The 22,165-nt window shown below is 35.2% G+C and overlaps 1 protein-coding gene across 13 annotated transcripts in view; it reads left to right on the forward strand.

The window, feature by feature from the left end:
* The window catches only part of DOCK7 (dedicator of cytokinesis 7), a 227,342-nt gene that overhangs the window by 122,431 nt on the left and 82,746 nt on the right, over positions 1-22,165 (forward strand). For 7 of the 13 annotated variants that reach the window (XR_013401315.1, XR_013401316.1, XM_015141146.3 and 4 more), the window contains exons 21-28: positions 643-807; positions 3,668-3,837; positions 13,127-13,216; positions 14,164-14,259; positions 16,939-17,079; positions 17,170-17,283; positions 19,414-19,584; positions 21,814-21,953. Coding sequence is in view for 11 of the 13 variants with exons in the window: in XM_015141146.3 (XP_014996632.3) it covers positions 643-807; positions 3,668-3,837; positions 13,127-13,216; positions 14,164-14,259; positions 16,939-17,079; positions 17,170-17,283; positions 19,414-19,584; positions 21,814-21,953 (1,087 nt within the window). In the remaining 2 variants the exon portion in view is untranslated. Of the gene's footprint in view, positions 1-642; positions 808-3,667; positions 3,838-11,831; positions 11,925-13,126; positions 13,217-13,545; positions 13,582-14,163; positions 14,260-16,938; positions 17,080-17,169; positions 17,284-19,413; positions 19,585-21,813; positions 21,954-22,165 lie in introns of all 13 variants that reach the window. The other 6 variants (XM_015141116.3, XM_077954836.1, XM_015141122.3 and 3 more) reach the window with 2 other exon arrangements.

Consider the following 22,165-nt stretch of genomic DNA (forward strand, 5'->3'; position numbering starts at 1 on the left):
CAATTTATCACAATTCCCCAATTTTTGTAAAATTATTGTTATATACTGACTTGAGTGACTGAGTAGGTGTTAGTCTTACCTCAACCTGTTTTTCTAGCCCCTCCTTTTTTCTCCCTTCTAATCATTTTACAGATTCACTCATTCCAATCAAGTTGCTTATTCACTATTTTATTATGATATTGTTAATATTTTCAATAATCCATTTTATTATTTTTAATTTTTTTAAACAGAAGTAATATATGCCCTTGTATGCTATTTAGATTTTTGGAGTGATCTTTAAAATGAGAAATTGCTTCTTAAGGTATTACACACAATGTATTTTCTTTTTTCTTATGTACTTTGTATTGTTTTACTAAATAATAGGTATCTGTTAAGCATTGTTTTCTTTTTTGACTAATCAAACCCATGTAATTTTTGTCTTAAATTAGTAAAATGAGTTATTTTTCATTTTGCTCAGAAAAGTATTTTTGGCTCAGCTAATCCAAGGTGTCATTAAAAGTCATTATCAAATAGTAATCATCTTTATACAGTTACTGTGTAATCACTATATTTAACGTATGTAGAGATGACAAAACTTTGGTCTTCGTGGAATTTACAGTCTAAAAATAGTTAAAGTAAAGGTATTTTCTTCTTTCTCAAAAGTTAACCTGGGTCAAGCATCTTTTGAAGCCATGGCATCAATTATAAATCGACTGCACAAAAACTTGGAAGGAAATCATGACCAGCATGGCAGAAATAGCCTTCTTGCATCATATATTCATTATGTTTTCCGCCTACCAAATACTTACCCTAATTCATCATCACCAGGTATTTTATTCTTTTTACTATGAAACTGTCTTTCATAAATTATATGTTCATGTCAGTATTGAGTTAATTTTGTAGTCTGTACTGTGACCCATTTATTCAATAGCAAACATTTATTGAACATCTGCTAAGTACCATTCACTGTGCTAGGTGCTGAAGTTAAAGGGATAAATAAATTACATTTTTAGTCATCTTTTTTTTATATATAGTTTTCTTTAGTTTGAATTAGAGTTCTTGGTTGAATTAATTTTTGGAAATGAACTTTGTAAATAACTTTGTCTCTGGAAGCATTTTATCATTCCTTGTTAAGATAAGGAATTGCTTGCCCCTGTAATCCCAGCTGTTTAGGAGGCTGAGGCAGGAGGATCTCATGAGCCCAGGAATTTGAGGCCAGAGTGAGCTATGATCTTGCCAGTGCGCTCCAGCCTGGGCAACAGAGTGAGATCCTGTCTTTTAAAAATAAAAAAGACAAGAAAAATAGAATCTTGTATTTGTCATTCAGAATGCTGTTGTCATTTAAGGAGAAATGTGGTGGCTCGGTAGTTTTCTGAAAACCCTTTGAAATCTACAGTGATATAAAAGATTGTTCCTAGAAACATAAAAATTCTATCTGGTTAGCTGATCTCTTCATGGTCAGTGAAATAATATAACCTTTCTGAGTATTGGAGACTCAACTTGTTATTGTCTTTCATGTACCACTGGTGATAGTGGAGGTAGTGGTGGGAGATGTCTTAGTGTGAATAATCCTTTAGTTCATTTAACTAACTAATGATTATGTTGTGCATATCATTTAATCTACTCACATATATGTCCGTATGACACTAATGATAATGGCAAGTGCCCTTTATCAGCTGTTGGCAATGTTAACATTCATAACGGTGACTAATAATGGTGACATTCCTTATGAAAACTAGACATAATAGTAACCTGATTTTAAGTTTCAGCCCAATTTGTTTCTTCACTTAATTGCAAAAAGAAAAGCAATTAACATTTATATTCTGGTTTATAATTTACTAACTTGATTTTTAAAATTATACCACTTGAGGACATGAGTGTGTGAGTGATTATGTAATATCTACAGTGCTACTCCATTTACTCTTTTATTCAGTACACTATTAGAATTCCACAGATTTTGCAAAACATCTTTTTTTTACATGCCGACCTGAAAGATTGTATGAATTAATTAGGTAACAGGTACGTATTAATATCATTTGCAAATATGACATTCAGAAAGATGAAAATAAATTATCACCATAATTCCTGGATGTTTTATTTTAAAAATAAAAGACAGGTTGGAAGATGATGTTAGGCTTGATTTTTCTCAGAGAAAAAGGGAATCTTTGCTTTTTTTTTTTTTTTTTTTTTTTTTTTTGAGATGGAGTCTTGCTCTGTCGCCCAGGCTGCAGTGGCGCAATATTGGCTCACTGCAACCTCTGCCTCCCGGGTTCACGCCATTCTCCTGCCTCAGCCTCCTGAGTAGCTGGGACTATAGACACCCCCCACCACGCCTGGCTAATTTTTTGTATTTTTAGTAGAGATGGGATTTCACCGTGTTAGCCAGGCTGGTCTCAAACTCCTGACCTCATGATCCACATGCTCGGCTTCCCAAAGTGCTGGGATTACAGGCGTGAACCAACGCGCCCGGCTGCCTTTGCTTTTTTATATCACTTGGGACCTGAAAATTATCTTTAGTTTTTTGTATGTATATCATAAAGATACCATTTTGTTATTCACATTGTCACTGATGAAGATAGAGAAATAAAACATGCTCTCATTTAAAAGATGTTAGCAATAATGAAGGTAGAGAAATAAAACATGGTTTAATTTATGAGATGTTAGCAATAAATTGGCACTCTCTCTAGTGACTGTCAAGGGGCAGAGTAGGAGAGGTGGGAAAAAAGGAAGAGACACCAGCTGGAGCATCTTGGGTCCGAAAACCAACTATACCGAAGTGAAAGGGGTGTGTGTGTGTGCGCGCATGTGTCTGTGTGTGTGTGTCTCTTGTTAATTTTGGTTTTTATTGTATGTGTAATATACAATTATAGAAACACTGAAGAGATAATGATTTTATTTACAGTTCATATGGTTTTATAAACTGCCATAAAATAGAGCATCTTTATACAGCAATCATTAGTTCTTGAGTGTTTTTATTTTCTTTCTTTCTAAAAAAAAAAATTTCCCGTGCTTCAGGAGGCCAAGAGAGGAGGATTGCTTGAGGCCAGGAGTTCAAAACCAGCGTGGGCAACATACCAAGACCCCGTCCCTACAAAGAAAAAAGAGAGAAATTTAGCCAGGCATGGTAGTGTGTGCCCGTAGTCCTAGCTACTCAGAAGGCTGAGGTGGGAGTCCAGGAGTCCAATGTTGTAGTGAACTATGGTCTCACTGCTGCACTCCAGTGCTGCCTCTTAATAAAAAAAAAAAAGGCACCTGCCTGTTTAAAAAATATATATATATATGTAACTTTTTATTTAGGAGACCATGCCTCTTCAGGCGGATCACGAGGTCAAGAGATTGGCCATCCTGGCCAACATGGTGAAACTTCATCTCTACTAAAAATACAAAAATTAGCTGGGCATGGTGCCGCGCCTGTAGTCCCAGCTACTTGGGAGGGTGAGGCAGGGGAATCGCTTGAATCCAGGAGGCAGAGGTTGCAGTGAGCCAAGATCAAGCCGCTGCTCTCCAGCCTGGCGAGACTCTGTCTCAAAAAAAAAAAAAAAAAAAAAAAAGGAAGTTTAATATTTTTTGTTTAGAAACCAAAGCAATTCATGATCTTTGTGGAACTTTCTGAAGTGGCAGAGATTTTTTTCTAATCCTTTCCTGACTAATTTTCTTTAATTATGTGCTATTTCATGTGCAACTCTAGGTCCTGGGGGTTTGGGAGGATCAGTGCATTATGCCACAATGGCTAGATCTGCGGTGAGACCTGCAAGCCTTAATTTAAATCGTTCTCGAAGCCTTAGTAATAGCAATCCAGATATATCTGGGACTCCCACGTCACCAGATGATGAAGTTCGATCAATCATCGGGAGTAAGGTAAACTGAAGACATGCATCTGTAAATTTGGTTTTTGTTTTGTGAACAAATGAGAAATATCCAGTTGTCATTCATTCTGAATTTTGAGATGTATGTAAGTTAGGAATTAGCAAAGAATTGTACATTTCTGTTCTATCAGTAAACACTGTTTTATTTTTCTATTAAATATGCTTGCTCTTACAAACTACACTAAAAATCCTAAAATTTGCCTGGGATCACTAGCTGCATATAACTTACTGTTGTCAGTCTGATACTCTATCATGTAAAAAATGGCTAGATTGACTTCATATAGAATTAAAATAAATCTATGTGACTGATATTTGGAAGACAGATGTCATCATTGATTTAAGTCATGAGATCTTCTTCTCCAAAAAATATCAAGAACAGTGATTAAACAATTTTCCATTTTTGTAAACTAGAAAGAATGATACTCAGGGTTATTTATAAGGGATACTGCAGAATAACCTGAGTACTATGGCAGCTGCAAAAAGAGAAGGCCTCCCCCCTGCCGCCCACACACACATATATTTCCATGTTTAAGAAAATAACTCGGCCGGGCGCGGTGGCTCACGCCTGTAATCCCAGCACTTTGGGAGGCCGAGGCGGGCGGATCACAAGGTCAGGAGATCGAGACCACGGTGAAACCCCGTCTCTACTAAAAATACAAAAAAAAAAATTAGCCGGGCGCGGTGGCGGGCGCCTGTAGTCCCAGCTACTCAGGAGGCTGAGGCAGGAGAATGGCGTAAACCCAGGAGGCGGAGCTTGCAGTGAGCCGAGATCGCGCCACTGCACTCCAGCCTGGGCGACAGAGCGAGACTCCGTCTCAAAAAAAAAAAAAAAAAGAAAATAACTCAGGTTTTTTATTCTTGTTTTCATTATTGATTATATTTTATTATAATATAATTATTTTATTATAATATACTTAGCATTATTTATATACTGTGTATTTATATACTGTATAGTTCTTCTGTAGAATAAGTTTGATTTTTGGATTTTCAGAAATTTTCCTAAAGAAAAGAAGCTATAGACAGCATTTCCTTAAGTTTCTTTTAAAATGTCTCTTAATTTTTGTAAGATTTACATTAGGACTTATTTAGCATAATTCTAGAGTTAGTTATTTCTTATATGTTTGATAGATTATAAACTCAAGATTTAGAACAAAGAGGCCTATATATATATATAAAAACAATTTTTTGCCTTTTTTCAAGATATCCTTTAAATAGATCAACGATTTTTAAAATAGATATAAATACATACAAATATATAAATACAAGGTAATTTCTCAGAAAGCCATTGCAAGATGAGAATTTGTCAGTCTTGTCCTAATCAAGTATTATTTCATAGTTTTTATGTTGTTTTCTTTTTATTGCAAAATTTTTGATAGCTACCTTCCTATTGAATTATTTAGTCGTAATCCCTAATAATGTGTATAATTTTATCTCAAAATTATAAGGAATCTAAAGTTTATTTATAGCTACCCTTCATTGTTTCTTACTTTGTTGACCTGGCAGTTCAAGAAACTCTTCTTTAGATGATCATGTTTTCCACTCCACCTCAGTCATGGTCTTCCCTTATATCAAACTTGTTCAACCTGTGTCCTGCAGGCCACGTGTGGCCCAGGACAGCTCTGAGTGCAGCTCAGCACAAATTTGTAAATTTCTCGGAACATTATGAGTTTGTTTGTTTTTTTTTTTTTTTTTTTTTTTTTTTTGTAAGCTCATCAGCTGTCATTAATGTTAGTGTATTTTATGTGTGGCCCAAGACAATTCTTCTTCCAGTATGGCCCAGGGAAGCCAAAAGATTGGACACCCCTGCAACTTGTCATTACCAATAACTTTAATTTTCACAGTCTCAATTTCATGTATTTTGTTCTCTGTTATCTCCTGTTTTTCTCATAGTACCACAGCTTAATAATGTATCTACTCCTTTGCAATCTCTAATCTTGATCCTCCAACCTTTTGACTGTGCCTCACCCCCTTAATGTTCTCTCTTCTTCCTCAGCCAGCTTGATGTCTATGGGCAATCATAATTATTCCCATCAGGCCTGTGGTGGCTCATGCATGTAATCCCAGCACTTCGGGAGGCCGAGGCGGGCGGATCACCTGAGGTCAGGAGTTCAAAACCAGCCTGACCAACATGGTGAAACCTCACCTCTACTAAAAGTATAAAATTAGCCAGGTGTGGTGGCAGATGCCTGTAATCCCAGCTACTGGGGAGGCTGAGACAGGTGACTCACTTGAACCCGGAAGGTGGAAGTTGCAGGGAGCCGAGATCTTACCATTGCACTCTAGCCTGAGAGACAAAAGTGAAACTCTATTTCAAAAAAAAAAAAAAAAATTATTCCCATTATAAGCAAACTTTGGTTCCCTTATCTTTCCCAAACCTGAAACCATAGTTAAACCCAGTTGACTGCCTCTGCCATGTCAGCATCTGTGCAGCTAAACATGTCTTGAGAAATACCATGGTGATTGGTCTCATTTGAAATAAACCTCGAGAGAGCCCTTGATGCTGTCGGGCAATTATACTGTATTTCTGTATCTCCATCACTTTCCTGTTGTCCCAGGAAATGATTTCATTCCTTCTTTTGTTACCTCAAACTTCCTAACACCGCCTCATTCCTTTTCTCATTTTATCTCCCATTTCATTGAGACAACTGAAACCATCAGAAGAAAACTTTGATAAACTTTTACCATCCTATCTAGCTACCTATTGCCATCTACTATCTACTGCCTAATATTCTTCTGTATTAAAAATGAGTAGATGAGCTATTTATTTTTCTAAATTCTTTCACTCAAGCTCTCGTCTGGTCTCACCTGCTCAAGATCTACACTCCACCAGTTTTTCCATATCTCTTCCACATCATCAGTTTCTCCCTGAATACTGAATCATTCCCATTCACGTACAGGCATGCTATTATTTTTCTCATTTTGAAAAAATAATTCCTCTCATTTGAAAGCAATCTAAGTGTCCATCAACAGATGACTGGATAAACGAAATGTGGTACATATATACAATGGTGTACTATTCACCCATAACAAAGAATGAGATCCTGTCATTTGCAACAACAAGGATGGAAATGGAGATCATTATGTTAAGTGAAATAAACCAGGCACAGAAAGACAAACTGCACATATTCTCACTTATTTGTAAAAGGTAAAAATTAAAACAATTGAACTCATGGAGATGGAGTATAGAATGATAGTTACCAAAGACTGGGAAGGGGCAGTGGGTGTTGGGAGGGAAATGGAGATAGTTAATGGGTACAGAAAAAAAATAGAAAGAGTATTACATAAGATCTAGTATTTGATAGCACAACAGGATGATTTGTACAATTAAATAATAAGTAAATAATGTTTATTATTTAGTTATTTTAAAATAATTAGAAATATATAATTTGATTCTTTGTATCACAAAGGATCAATGCTTGGGGTGATGGATACCCCACTCATTCTGATGTGATTATTACACGATACACCTTTATCAAAATATCTCATGTAAACCATAAATACATATGTCTACTATGTACCCACAAAAATTAAAAATAAAAGTAATAATTATTCTCTAGTATTTCAACTGCTACCTTATTTGCTATTTCTCTCCTACCTTTCATAGTAGAATTCCTTAATAATTTTCTTTACTTGCTATCTGCAGTTCTTGTACTTCTGTCATCTCTACTTCAGTCAAATATTCCTCCCATTTTCCACCAAAACTGTCCTTGTTAATGTCACCAGCACCCTTCATGTTGCTAAATCCAGTGGTTACTTTTCAGAACTCAGCTTACTTTTACCTACGAGCAGCTTTTGACACAGTTAAACTTTTTTTTCCTCTGTGATTTAGTCTATTTATTTGACTTCCAGGGTACTGCATTCTGTTGGTTTCCCTCTTGGTTTACTGATTATACGTTTTCAGTCTTCTTTGTGGATTCTTCCTGTTCTGATCTCTTTATGTGGATGTGTTTCAGGCCTCTGTCCTTATTTCTCTTCTCTTGTCTTCTCTCTACACTCTACCTGGGTGAGCTTATTAGGTTCCATGGCTTTAAATACCACATAAATGTTATGCTAATGATTCCCAAAATTGTATTTCCAGTACAGATCTCTCTCTGGAGTTCTAAACTTAACCGCTTTTTCTAAATCGTTTTGTTCAGATTTGGATATATATGAAAGGTAGAGACACTTCTTTCCATCTCCATTACTACCATCTTGGTCTGAGCTACATCATCTCTCCCAGAATTAATGTACTAGCTTTAAAGATGGTTTCCCTACTTCTACCCTACGCTATGTTCACAACATAGCAACCAGAATGTTGCTTTAAAGACTTAAGACATGGTCGGGCACGGTGACTCACGCCCATAATCCCAGCACTTTGGGAGGCCAAGGCAGGCGGATCACCTGGGGTCAGGAGTTCGAGACCAGCCTGACCAACATGAAGAAACCCCGTCTCTACTAAAAATAGAAAAATTAGCCAGGTGTGGTGGCACATGCCTGTAATCCCAGCTACTCAGGAGGCTGAGGCAGGAGAATCACTTGAACCCAGGAGGCGGAGGTTGCTGTGAGCCAAGATGGTGCCATTTCACCCCATCCTGGGCGACAGAGCTAGACTCTGTCTCAAAAAAAAAAGACTTAAGACACACAAAAATTAAGTCATTATGTCATTCATCTGAGCACAGTCTTCTAATGACTTATTCCCTCAGTCCTTTAAGCTTTACTCTGAAGGCCAACTTCCAAGTGAGGTTGACTCTGATTATCTTATTTAAATGTATAACCAGTGGCTGTGTCCTCAGCCTTCTAATCCCCTTATTCTGTTTTTTGTCTTTTTTTTTTTTTTGTCTCACGTTTACTACCTTTTAATGTAGCGTATGAATTAAATATTTTTACTTTTTTTTTTTTAGTGTTTATCTGCCTTTAACAGAGTGTAAACTTCATCATGGCAGGGAATATTTGTTCCAAGGCACCTGTAATGTCTAAATTATTCAAGGTGCTCAGTAGATGTTTATCCAATGAAGACATGTTAGTATGAGTAAACACTGCAGGACTAGATCACTTTTTCAAGAACAGAATTATGCTTTTGTTTGCCCTCTTACTGTTGGGATTAATTATATATTTAAAGATCTGCAGAGATTTGACTTTATGAACGTTTTGGTTATATTTTATTCCCCAATATAAAATGCAGAACTCCTAAAATTTAAGAATATTTATATAACATGAACAGGCTTTTATTACTCCAGTGGCTGTAATGTAAATGTGAAAATATTTGTGAGACTTCTTCATACTTATGTTGCCAAAACTAGCTGTGCTTCCTTAATTCTAGCTAGTCTTTTAACATTCAGTTATGTAATACATGGTTGCATCAGGTCTGAACTTTATTGCTTTTAATCAAATGCCAGTGGAATTTTGCCTTGATACGTTTCTTTCTCATATATCATCTTCTATTTTTTTTATTTCTCAAACACTGAGAGCTTACTGTGTGCTAGGCGCTATGCTGAGGACTTGTGAATATGAAGCAAAATCTTTGTAATATAACACAAGTGTTGATGTCAAATCAAATACAGTATGGGCCTTGCTGAAGGATCTTATCTATATGTAAGGGAAAAAATTAATAGTGTTACTGGGATTTGGCAAAAAAACCTCACACTGACATACACATGGGCACATATTTGGTTAATCTGTTCCATGTTTGTTGGAAATCAGTAAACATAAAGTTATTAGATTAAATATAAGTGATAAATTTGCTTAAATATGGGCTGTTTGATATAATTCGTAGCTTTATAACACCTGAATTATGGGATTTACTTGCTTTGCCAAATAACTGAACACAAGTTTTCTTTAAATAGTTAGCTTTGACTGGTATAATTATAACTGTTCGGAACATCAGTATTGTGTATATAAATATAATTCATAGCACAGAGATTTTTTTATTCTCATATTAGCAATTATCATATATTGTAGTTTTAAAGGAAATTATTAAACAGTAAGTTAAGTGAATTTAAGAGCACAGCAAAGTCTTTATTCTTTTTGTGGAAATTTATGAGAGAAAAGAGGACAGTTATAATTTTGCAAAAATCAAATGCTCATGTTTTGTTATTTCTGTAACATGAGTAGTGACTATAAAAATTGAATCTGGTAGGAAGAACTTTACACTTTTATACAAAAGAGACATAATTTTGGACTTGGACATAATTTTGGAGACTAATGAAAACTGTTTTAACTTCTCTGAAAAACATAAGTCTTTTGGTTTGCTTTTATTTGAAATATTATAATGGGATTCTGAGAAGGTGGATATTTTAAACAAATCTGATGGCATAATTTTACTAGTATTTTGATATTGTCTAATTTACTTTGATAGAAAGCATTTTAAGAGAAATATGTATGGAAAATTTTTATAAAACTGTTTTTGAGAGTTTACTATATTCAAGACATTGAACTTAGTAATTTACTTCCATTATTTAATTTGATTCTTACCATATGAAGGGAGATGCTCTCATCATTTTTATTTTATAGATAAGAAACTGAAAAAGAAATTAAGTAATTTATCTTAGATTTTACAGCTAGTAAGCAGGAGAGCCTGGATTGGAACCTTAACTCCCATATTAGACAATCACTGTCAAAAATGATGAGAAATGGGTGATTATTGTACCATCATTTCAGCTTCTCTGTATATTTGGGAAAAAATGAAAAAAGGTGGAGCAAATATTCTCCTAAAACCTAAGCCCTTGAGGGTTGCAGTTTTTCTTTCTTTTCTTTTTGAAAACTTCTCTTGAAGTATTTAAAAAATACTGATGTCTGGGGCACACTCACAGCAATTCTGATTTAATTGTTTTAAGGTAGGGTGCTGCACATTTGTTATGTTACTGTTGTTGTTAATTAAGCTTCCCAAATGGCACTAATGTCTAGACAGAGTTGATTACAGTTGTTCCCAACTCTTCACTTTTACCTGTCTTTCCTTTGGTGGTTTCTGGTTTGGGTCCGTACTCATGCCCTGATGTATTTACGTCAGCTTGCCTTCGATTGTCTTTGCTATTCTTACCCTAATAATTCTTTAAAATCTTTTACAACTTGCTCCAGTTCCAGTTATTAGATTCTCAAGTCCCCGGTCCAAATTGCTGAATCGGATTTATGGAGATAGAGCTCAGGATCTGAATTTCATAAAGCTTCTCAAGTGATTCTCACGATCAGTCAGTTTTAGGAAATAGAAGAAAAGCCTCTGTTTCCTTCACCTGAAATCACAGTTACCCCTTTCAGACAAAGATAAACATAAATTCACTTCTGGACATATACTTTAGTAGCGTCTTAAAGAAATTTTAAATTCATAAAGATGATGAAGATATAATTCCTATAGACAGCCCCAGCATAATGTTTTTCCTTGTAATATTTATTAATAAATAGTAGACCAGTGTGTTTAATTACAAGTGCAGCCCCAAATCCATTATTAGGAAGGAGTAAATATTAGGTATCATTTTTTTCTTAAGTTTTTACTTAATTTCTCCTGTCTGTACCTAAAAGAGAGTGAAGGTGATGGCAAGGTCAAATAGAATTATGGAGTATCACTGCATAGTAGTTTTCAGTTGATGTTAGATGGAATGAAATTAAAGTTTCAAGCAAAGAATGGGGTGTTTTTCTTCCAATTTTTCCTTTAAACCTCAGTTAGATACAGAGGAAATTATCTGTTGCTAACTTGTACTATCTTTAAAGAAAGTTTGGGGTGTGGTACTGTGGAAACATTAGTTATTGGTACTTCAAGAGTATTTCTTTACATAAAGAAAAATTACCTTTAAATACTATACTTATTGGTCTTGGTGATTTTTTAAAAATTGTGTTATATAATAAGATAATTTTGGTGAACTAATACGCTATAGGTTCCTACAAATTTTGGTTGCTTTAACAGTACTAATTAAAAACATGTTTGCATTAGAAGATCTGAATTTCTTTAAGAATAATTTATAGCATGCAACATGTAATATTTCTTTCCTTTCAAACTGCTTTCTATTATATGCTTAGGGTTTAGATCGCTCCAATTCCTGGGTTAACACTGGTGGTCCAAAAGCTGCCCCATGGGGATCCAACCCCAGTCCAAGTGCAGAATCAACACAGGTGGTGTTTATATTAGAGGTTTCTTTATTGGCTGCTGATGTTTCCCGTTAGAACATTACTTTTTAGTATATACTATGATTTCAGTGGCTTGCTTTTTTTAATCATTAAAAAGTGTGTATTTTTGTTTACTTAGCACATTTTCCAACTACTATGCATGAATACCACCAATTGCACCAGTAATGTGCTTCTTTCCTATTTCCTATCTCTGCCTTCTTTCTTCTTTACATACCCTATCAATATTTCAGTGCCTGCTGCTTATGCAATTGATGGCTTTTATAACAGTTTCTTCTTTAGGAGTAGCACATCTTTAATAGCAATTTTTAAATTTTTATGTGGAGGAAAAAAACCTAACAGTTTTCTATTTGCTTTTGGTTTAAAGTGTAACTATTGTATCATTTTCATTTAACATTTACTATCTTGTTATTTTCTTCGTAATCACCGAATAGAAAGACTGGCAATAAATTGAAATTAAATGTGAACAGTATATGATCACCATGCTGTAAGACTCAATACCAGAAGCAAAAATCCATTTTAATTTGTACTGTGTTGCAAAGTATGAAATTTGTTGTACCTTAGCTGAATTAGGTTTTGCTTACTTAAGACTAGTTGCTTGATAGCTAATACTGCATGATATCTCAAAATATACTTCTCATCTGTGTTGGCTTTGGAGGGAAATCTTGTTCTTAAAGAAAATTTTTAATTCGTTTCTAATATAGTAAATGATTTATATTTGATTTAGTATATGACAAACCTGAATAGTAGTTTTTGATAATAACGAAAAAGTGAAAGAAATTATTCTAAACTTTTTCCTTTGTTTATTTAATGTAAAGTTACTGATTTCTTATTTGTTCTGAGACCAGTTGAGAAGTATGTTTTTACTTTTTATATATTTTTACTAGATATGTGCATGTATATAGATCACACAGATAAAAGTTTCATTCTTTGCAACACTGAATATTTTATAATCACTGAAATACTCATCTTTTTTTAAAGACCAAAAATATGTAGAAGCCATTTTGATACTACTTATGCATTGTCATTAAAGCAGCTTAAAATGGTGAAAATGAGATGAGCAATAAAATAGATGGTTTTTGAAACCATAATAAAACTCTGTTTTAAACTTGTACATAATCCGTCAGCTGCAAAGTCATCCACTGCAAACATTAATGTTATCTCGTCATTCATTCATCTTCACTCCATAGGCTGTGGATCGAAGTTGTAATCGTATGTCTTCGCACACAGAGACGTCAAGTTTCTTACAAACATTAACGGGACGCTTACCAACTAAAAAGGTAGATTCATATGAAGACAATTCATAAGGGGGAAAATAATTTCACCAATTAAATAGATGTAAGATTTCTTTACATAACCAGTATGAGATACAGTAATTGCATTGTGCTGAAAAATATATCTGAGTAAGCATTGCTTGTCTGATGCCTTTTTGGGCATACCTTGTCAGTATATACTCTCTTACATTATGATAATGTTTATATCTTTGGGATTGACTATTTTTAGAATTTAGTGAATTCAAATTTGATCATCAAATTTTAGTACCAAAAAAATGTATCAACTCTTAATTATATTTCTGTAACTGCTTCTGTTTTGTGTTTTAAATCTCCAGGGAAAGGAAGATGAGTTAGAAAAATTGTCACTCTTAGTAAGATATGTTGATTTGCTTCCCTTATGCACAGTTTTGTTAGTCCTTTTTCATATTAATATACACTACTTTGCAAATGCTTTGTATGCATATCCATTATAAGGCAGAAATCTTCTGCTATTTTTTTTAAAAAAGACCTTACCTGAAAACTCGAAAATTAATGGCTCATAGCAAAGTTTAAATTTTAAAACGTATTTCCTAAATTGTACCAGCAAAGTTCATGCGTGTATTTGCGTATGTTTAAAAATGTACTTAAGATACAAACAAGATATTACTGTGCTGTAAGTTTTTAGTCTAGTTTCTGTTTGCAGGTACAATTTAGGAGGCTATCTTCTACCTGTCGTTTTAAAATTACATTTTACTGCAAGATAACATGTAATTTTTTCAGCTGTTCCACATACCACTGTCTTACATGCTTAAATAGCCGTTTCGTTAATGGGTGTCTTCAGTGCATCATTGAATGGTTCACGTGCCTTATTTTGCTTATTCTCATTATATCTTCATTTGTATTTGCATTATTATTTGGTTTATGTTATCAGCAGACTTGACTTTGATAATAACTTTGGATTTACTTCTGGATAGCTTTTTCATGAGGAGCTGGCTTTGCAGTGGGTTGTTTGCAGTGGCAGCGTTCGGGAATCAGCTTTGCAACAAGCCTGGTTCTTTTTTGAGTTAATGGTGAGCAAAAACTGAGCATGTTCTTTAATATTTTTTCTCTTAGTGAACAATTTTATGCTAGCTCATTTGTTATCTTAAAAGTATTTTTCTATTGTACATCTTACTCTTTTACATGTGTCTCCAAGGCAAAAGTACATGTGTTACATCTCTCAATAAACACTGTGGACACTCAACACAGTTTAGGTGGAATTATGAAGAGTGACACTCATTTTAACCCTTATTTTCTCAGGGATGGTTGCATAAGCTAGCTATATTTTCAAAGGAAACTTGTGATACATTCTTTGCTAGTCATTATACATGAAGTCTATAAATGACAGTATTGTAGATTTTATACCAGAGATACAAAGAGCTTTATAGATACCCACTGCTATTATTATGGCTAATAAACTCTTAGGGAATTGCCAGTTACAATAAATAAAAAAACAACAGTACTGGCTGGGTGCAGTGGCTCACACCTGTAATCCCAGCACTTTAGAAAGCCGAGGCAGGAGGATCACTTGAGATCAGGAGTTTGAGACTAGCCTGGGCAACATAGCGGGAACCCGTATCTACCAAAACAAATTTTTTTTTTAATTAGCTAAACCTGGTGGCACACACCTGTAGTTCCATCTACTTGGAGGGCTGAGGAGGGAGGCTTGCTTGAGCCCAGAAATTCAAGGCTGCCGTCAGCTATGATCACCATGGCACTCCGCATGAATGACAGAGCAAGATCCTGTCTCTTTAAATTTGTTTAAGTATTTTTTTGCTTAATCAAATAAATGATACTTTTAAAATGAGTGAATTAATATTTTAATTAATAAATATATATGAACAGTTGACTCCTGAACAACATGGGATTTAGGGGAACCAACTCCCCCACACTGTCAAAATCTGCATATAACTTCTGGCTCACCTAAAACTTAACTACTAATAGTTAAGTTGACCAAATAGTTACTGTTGACCAAATACTTTACTGATAACATAATCATATTTTGTATGTTATTCGTATTATATATTGTGTTCTTAGAATAAGCTAGTGAAAAGAAATGTTATTAAGAAAATTATAAGGAAGATAAAATATATTTGCTATTCATTAATTGGAAGTAGATCATCATAAATGTCTCCATCCTCATTGTCTCCACATTGAGTAGACTGAAGAGGAGGGGTTGGTTTTGCTGTCTCAGGAATGACAGAAATGGGAGAAAACCCACATATAAGTGGACCCATGCAGTTCAAACCCATGCTGTTCAAGGGTCACCTGTACATATAAACTTGTATATGTAAACATACACATATGTAAACAAAGGCAACAAACATTTATCAAGTCGGCACAATATGCTAGTACTGCCCTGTGGCCTAGGTGTTACTAAGCACAGAGAGGTTAAGTAACTTGTCTTAGTGTGCACAGCTTGTAGGTAGTAGGACTGTAATTAAAACTCAGACATTTCAGCATTTGGGACCATCTTCTTCACCTTCCTCTTCAGCCTCTAGAAAGCTGAAATCACTGAAACTTTTTCTTCCAAAAAAGAAGTATGTAAAAGAAAAAAAAATAAAACAACAAAAAAGAGAAAAGGATCTTCCAGAGTATGTCATAGGGTGGTACTCAACATTGAATGTTGCCTATGTTATGGGTAAGAGAACATTTTATTCTAGAGATTTAATAATCTACAGAAAAAATAAATCAGGGGCTACATGTAAGTGACAACTCATTTTTTTCCTAGAAAATAAACCTTAAATTTGTAATTCATGTGCTTCTCTGCTTCTCTTGTAAGGTAAAAATTGTAATTTTTGACTGTTTTTTAATTGTCTTACATTTATTTTCAGATTTCTAAAATACAAAATAGTCAAAGACTGCAATTTAAAACTTGGCTGTGCTCTATTTTAAGTATAGGACTTTAGCTTCAATTTCCCTGAATTTAAAGTTTATTCTTTATTACCATTACCACAGTGTTATAATAAAGAATCTGTACAATATTCAGTACAAATACAGTACAATATAGTCCTCATATTTATTGTATTCCCACTATATGCTGTCATCTGTGTATTAGCTACTGAGGACACTATAGTGAAGACTGAGTTTCTAACCTTTCAAAGCTTACAGTTTGGGAGCTTTGGAATGGCAAAATTATTGAGTCTTGGAAAAATTTAATTAAATTTTTTTTGGCTGCATGTGATAGATTATATGCCTGTAATCCAAATATTTTGAGAGGCCGAGGCAGAAGGATCACTTGAGGCCAGGAATTTGAGACCAAATTTTAAAATTAGCTGGGTGTAGTAGTGTGCATCTATAGTCCTAGCTACTCAGGAGGCTGAGGCAGGCGAATCACTTGAGCCCAGGAGTTGGAGGCTGCAGTGAGCTATGATCATGCCACTGTACTCCAGCCTGTGTGACAGAGTGAGACCCTGTTTCCTTAAAAAAAAAATTTAAAGGTTGAAATTTTTTTTGTTGACATACACAGAATTTTTTGTCCTATTGTTAGCCAGCATAATTTTCTGAAGGTAATATAGTGTTTTGTTTGTTTTCTTAGCAAATACAAAACATCATCGGGAATTTTAAAAAATATTTGAGAAGCTAAAAATATTTCAGTCATCTATTAAATTACATGACATATTTTAGAGAGAGTCCAGGTGTTTAGAGTTGTTGTAATTGTTAATTATATTCATAGGAAATTAAACTCATAATTTCTATCTTTTTTTCAGGTAAAGAGCATGGTGCACCATTTATACTTTAATGATAAACTTGATGCTCCAAGGAAAAGTCGTTTTCCAGAACGTTTCATGGATGACATTGCAGCTCTTGTCAGCACGATTGCTAGTGATATAGTTTCACGATTTCAGAAGGTAATAACTTTTTCCCCACTTATCTCTCTTTCAAGCTCAGATTAAACTATCATACTTTAATTTGTTTTTGTTTTATATTCTGTTTCACAGGACACAGAAATGGTTGAGAGACTCAATACAAGCCTTGCATTCTTTCTCAATGATCTGTTGTCTGTTATGGACAGAGGATTTGTTTTTAGCCTTATAAAGTCCTGCTATAAACAGGTAATCCGTAGTTAGGAATAATTAGTAATCAAATAATTTAAATACTATGTTCTTTTCAGAGTTAGAGCTAAGAGACCTTAAGAGCACATTTATATACTGATGTTGAAACAAAAAGTAGCCTAAAGTAACATGTATTTACTAGCAAGGCAAAAATAAATTACACTTGTTTTATCAGGACACAAGGACTGTGGCAAGCTGTTATCAGTACAGCCAGTATTTCCTTGAGTTATACTGGCCTACTCGTGACTCTTTAATCCCATTCTGGATCATACCATCAAGTCAGTAGTAATGTAAAGCAGTCTCAAGATGTCGTGCAAGTGGAGCATTTATACCGACTGGACTTTTGTATCTTGAGTGATTTTTAAAGCAGCTGCATTTTGCTGGGTATTCCTCCTAATCCAGCCCTGGATGTTGTAGAGTTTGGAATTATGGACAGATGTTTATGCATTTGCCAAATGTTGTTAATTATCTTGACTTTACTAAATTAAAAGCATCCTGGAACTTTTCCACACATAGCTGATTTTGTTTTAAAATTTTTATCAACTGATTAGTGAAGTCTGCCTTCTAGAAAACATTAATTATTGGTTCTGCTAGGCCACTTTGGTAGTAAACTATATAAGCCTTTTAGAATTACCTTTTAAAGGAGCTTTAAACATACACATATTTCTGAGTCCCTTCCCAGAATTATTGAGAAGTTCAAACTTTTCATGGTGGTGGGGTGAGGAGCACACAGTGCTTGTGAAGCACCTCACAACTGGTCTACAGATTAGTTTTGGGGAACTAATCGTCCAGAATTCTATTTGGCAGTCTAATATTTAGAATTTTGAATATTCTATTGGATGCCTTTATTGTTTATCTCTTCTTTTTTTTTTTTTTTTTTTTTTTTTTTGAGATGGAGTCTCGCTCTGTCGCCCAGGCTGGAGTGAAGTGGCCGGATCTCAGTTCACTGCAAGCTCCGCCTCCTGGGTTTACGCCATTCTCCTGACTCAACCTCCCGAGTAGCTGGGACTACAGGCACCCGCCACCTCGCCCGGCTAGTTTTTTGTATTTTTTAGTAGAGACAGGATTTCACCGTGTTAGCCAGGATGGTCTCTATCTCCTGACCTCGTGATCCACCCGTCTTGGCCTCCCAAAGTGCTGGGATTACAGGCGTGAGCCACCGTGCCCGGCCTTTTTTAGTTCTTCTAACAGAAAAGTAAAAACTGTGCATGGGCACTCACCCACATGAAAGTACTTCAACACGATATGTATCATTTTTACCTTTCCCCCAAAATTTTATGTACTATTGCTACCAGAACTTATCCTGTCTTTTTTCTTTAAGCATTGACCTCCTATATTTGTCAAACATAGAGCTAAGCTGTAGGGATACTAAAGCTATCAAATCAGTTTATAGTATTTCTCCTCAAGTAGCTTATGATGTCGCTGAGAAAACAGACAAATTATAAATATAGGTAAGCACAAATTGCTATAAAAAGAATTGATAATTTCTTTTAAGAAGGAAGTAATAAAGGGCCAGGCGCGGTGGCTCATGCCTGTAATCCCAGCACTTTGGGAGGCCGAGAGGGGTGGATCACGAGGTCAGGAGATCGAGACCATCCTGGCTAACACGGTGAAACCCCGTCTCTACTAAAAATACAAAAAACTAGCCAGGTGCGGTGGCGGGCGCCTGTAGTCCCAGCTACACGGTAGGCTGAGGCAGGAGAATGGCGTGAACCCAGGAGGCGGAGCTTGCAATGAGCCGAGATTGCGCCACTGCACTCCAGCCTGGGCGACAGAGCAATACTCCGTCTCAAAAAAAAAAAAAAAAAAAAAAAAGAAGGAAGTAATATGAAGTTATTTTGGTGGTATGTGTTTTCCCTGTTTTATGAGAAGTAGAAATATTGGTGCTATATTGGAAACACAAGAATGTGGCTTTTAGGTTGGTCAAATGTGTTTATATAGTAAACCTTATAGTTTTAAATTTTTAATTTTAGCAGTAACTCTGGAAAAAGGTGATACTGTTACTTAAGCCACAAAATCCAAACTGGATACCAAGTACTACCTCTTTAATTCTAATTCGCCATTCTGGTATTAGTATTAAAGAAATAATAGATTCAATTGGTGTTCTCTTACTTATGCTTTGCTTACAAGGTGTCTTCAAAGCTTTACTCATTACCGAATCCAAGCATTCTGGTGTCCTTGAGGCTGGATTTTCTGCGAATCATCTGCAGTCATGAGCACTATGTTACATTAAACTTACCCTGCAGCTTACTTACTCCACCTGCATCTCCATCACCTTCTGTTTCTTCCGCAACATCTCAGGTATGCAAATTGTGTGAATATACATGTATTTAAAGTCACTTCAGTGAAGAAGAATTTTAAACAATGAAAAAAGTAACACTGAATAATAGCTGTATGATAGGCTCAGTTCTGAGTACTTTATAAGTATTAAGTCATTTAATCCTCAGAATAACTCTAAGAAGGCAAGTTCTGTTATTGTACCTATTTTGCAGATTAGAAAAACAGAAACACAGAAAGGTCACTGAGTAAAAAGTGGCAGAGCCAGGCTTTGAACCAAGGCTTTATTCTAGAGCCCAAGTTCTCTCTCTTTTTTTTTTTTTTTGAGATGGAGTCTCCCGGGCTAGTATGCAATGGCGTGATCTCAGCTCACTGCAACCTTTGCCTCCTGGGTTCAAGTGATTCTCCTACCTCAGCCTCCCAAGAAGCTGGGACTACAGGCGTGTGCCACTATGCCCAGCTAATTTTTGTGTTTTTAGTAGAGATGGAGTTTCACCATGTTGGTTGTGCAGGATGATCTCAATCTCTTGACCCCGTGATCCGCCAGCCTCAGCCTCCCAGAGTACTGGGATTACAGGTGTGAGCCACCGCTCCTGGCTGAGCCCAAGTTCTTAACCACTGTTTTGTATTCCTTTCATAGGCTTAATGCACATGTGAGTGAATTCGCCTAAATAAACTCACTAATTTAGATGTTTTCACAAATTGGGTTCTCTGAAACAGACACGAAGAATGAGTCTCAAATGCAAGATGTTTTTAGAGATCAATACTTGTGAAAGGAAGTGGGGGATGAAGCATAATTGAACAGAGAAGTCAAACTGCAGTGGAGGCATGACAAAGCCCTGCTTAACTCTCTTGTATCCAGAAGCCCCAAAGGAAACTGGATGAAAATTGATGGGTTTTTCAGTGGGTGGTACTTGACTTCAATAGCTAGTAGGGTCTCTATAGATGAAAAAGTGTTATTGTAGTAGATAAGATGTATGTCCTCTTTTATAAATTGAGATTAAGAGATTTTGTGGTTTTAGTATCAGAGAAGCCTGTATTTCCCTTTCACCAGTGAAACACTCTTTCTACTGTATTGTTCCTGAGGCAAGGAGGCTGCTTTCTTTAAGCTCTTAATTTCTAAAGTGAAAGTTAATCTTAGTACTTCTTAATTTTGTTTTCAATATATTTAATTCCTGAATAGGATTATGTAGGTGATATCTCATATGCTTGATTTAAAAAACAAAATTTACACTTCAGCTAGAAAGACTAGAAAACATCAAAGGGTGCCTACAACTTTTCATTTTATCTTTGTAAAAAAAATCTTCTGGATCAGCCTATTTTTCCACAGACTGTTCAGTCTGGCTAGCATGCCCTTAATCTAGTGGATGAGGCTGCCCTTTTTCTCTCTTTCCCTATCCCCTGCCAAAGATGTAGCTACACAGACAGATGAATCATAAATATGATTGCTAACACCCTTAAGGAAACATATTTGTTTATATCTAACTTCTTACTGAACATCTCATTGAGCCAGGAAATGCTCATAGAATTTCTTCTGTTATCTTGTTGCCCACTTTCTCAGCTAGCTACATAATTTTCAGATTCTATTAGATAACAGAGACATCACTCTTTTTTGAAAGGCTAGGAAGAGTTTTATATTCTCATTAGGAGATGATTTTCGCCATGGAGAAATATGAAATCTGTTGTTGCTCTAAGAAACCCCACGTGAGTCCTCAATATGGACTGTATCTTGGAGAATGCTATAATATTTTGCAGTATTAAGACGTTAAAAAAAAACTCAGTAGACAACAAAATGATGGTAATTTTCCAGAGATAGTAGTATATTCTGTGAAAAACAGTTGTACTGGTGTTTTGAATTTCTCTGGAAACCAGTAGCCTTAACTATGAATATTTCTCTTAAACTTTGGGGTAAGTGCATCTATGTCATTTGGATTTAGTTGCTTCTTTTTTTTGTCAGAGTGTGATACTGAAAAGTGGCTAAGAGAATAAAGGGGAAAATGAAAGTATATATGAAAAAAGAAATGTAAAATAATTAAATTTTCAATGGTTAATTTCTTTAATAAAGTAATTAAATTAATAAAGCAATCTCATTATAGTTTCCTGTCCCAAAAGTCTGAAAAGTTGCTTTCTTTAGTGTTAGTAATATAAAATAAACTACCCTAGGAAAAAGTATTTCATTTCTTATATTGCTCTGTCTGTAGGATGTTTTGTTGCACTGCTGTTATAGTCTTGTTCTACCTCACTCTCCAACAGAGTTCTGGATTTTCTACGAATGTACAAGACCAAAAGATTGCAAATATGTTTGAATTGTCCGTGCCTTTCCGCCAACAGCATTATTTGGCAGGACTTGTGTTAACAGAGCTGGCTGTCATTTTAGACCCTGATGCTGAAGGGTAAGTAGAACAGTTTTTACCTTGTAGAATATGAGTTTGATTTTGAACAGTGGACAGAAGTATTCCACTCACATTTCCCAAGGATTAGGAGAGTAATCTTTTACACTCTTTTTCTACTTCCCTCTTCACTAAGTTTCTCACTTATCTGTTTAATCAATTTTATGAAAGACTTTTTCTCATATTTTGTCACCTCTGAATTTGGGATTTGTCTT

This window comes from Macaca mulatta, chromosome 1, assembly GCF_049350105.2.
Source record: "Macaca mulatta isolate MMU2019108-1 chromosome 1, T2T-MMU8v2.0, whole genome shotgun sequence".
Taxonomy (NCBI): domain Eukaryota; kingdom Metazoa; phylum Chordata; class Mammalia; order Primates; family Cercopithecidae; genus Macaca; species Macaca mulatta.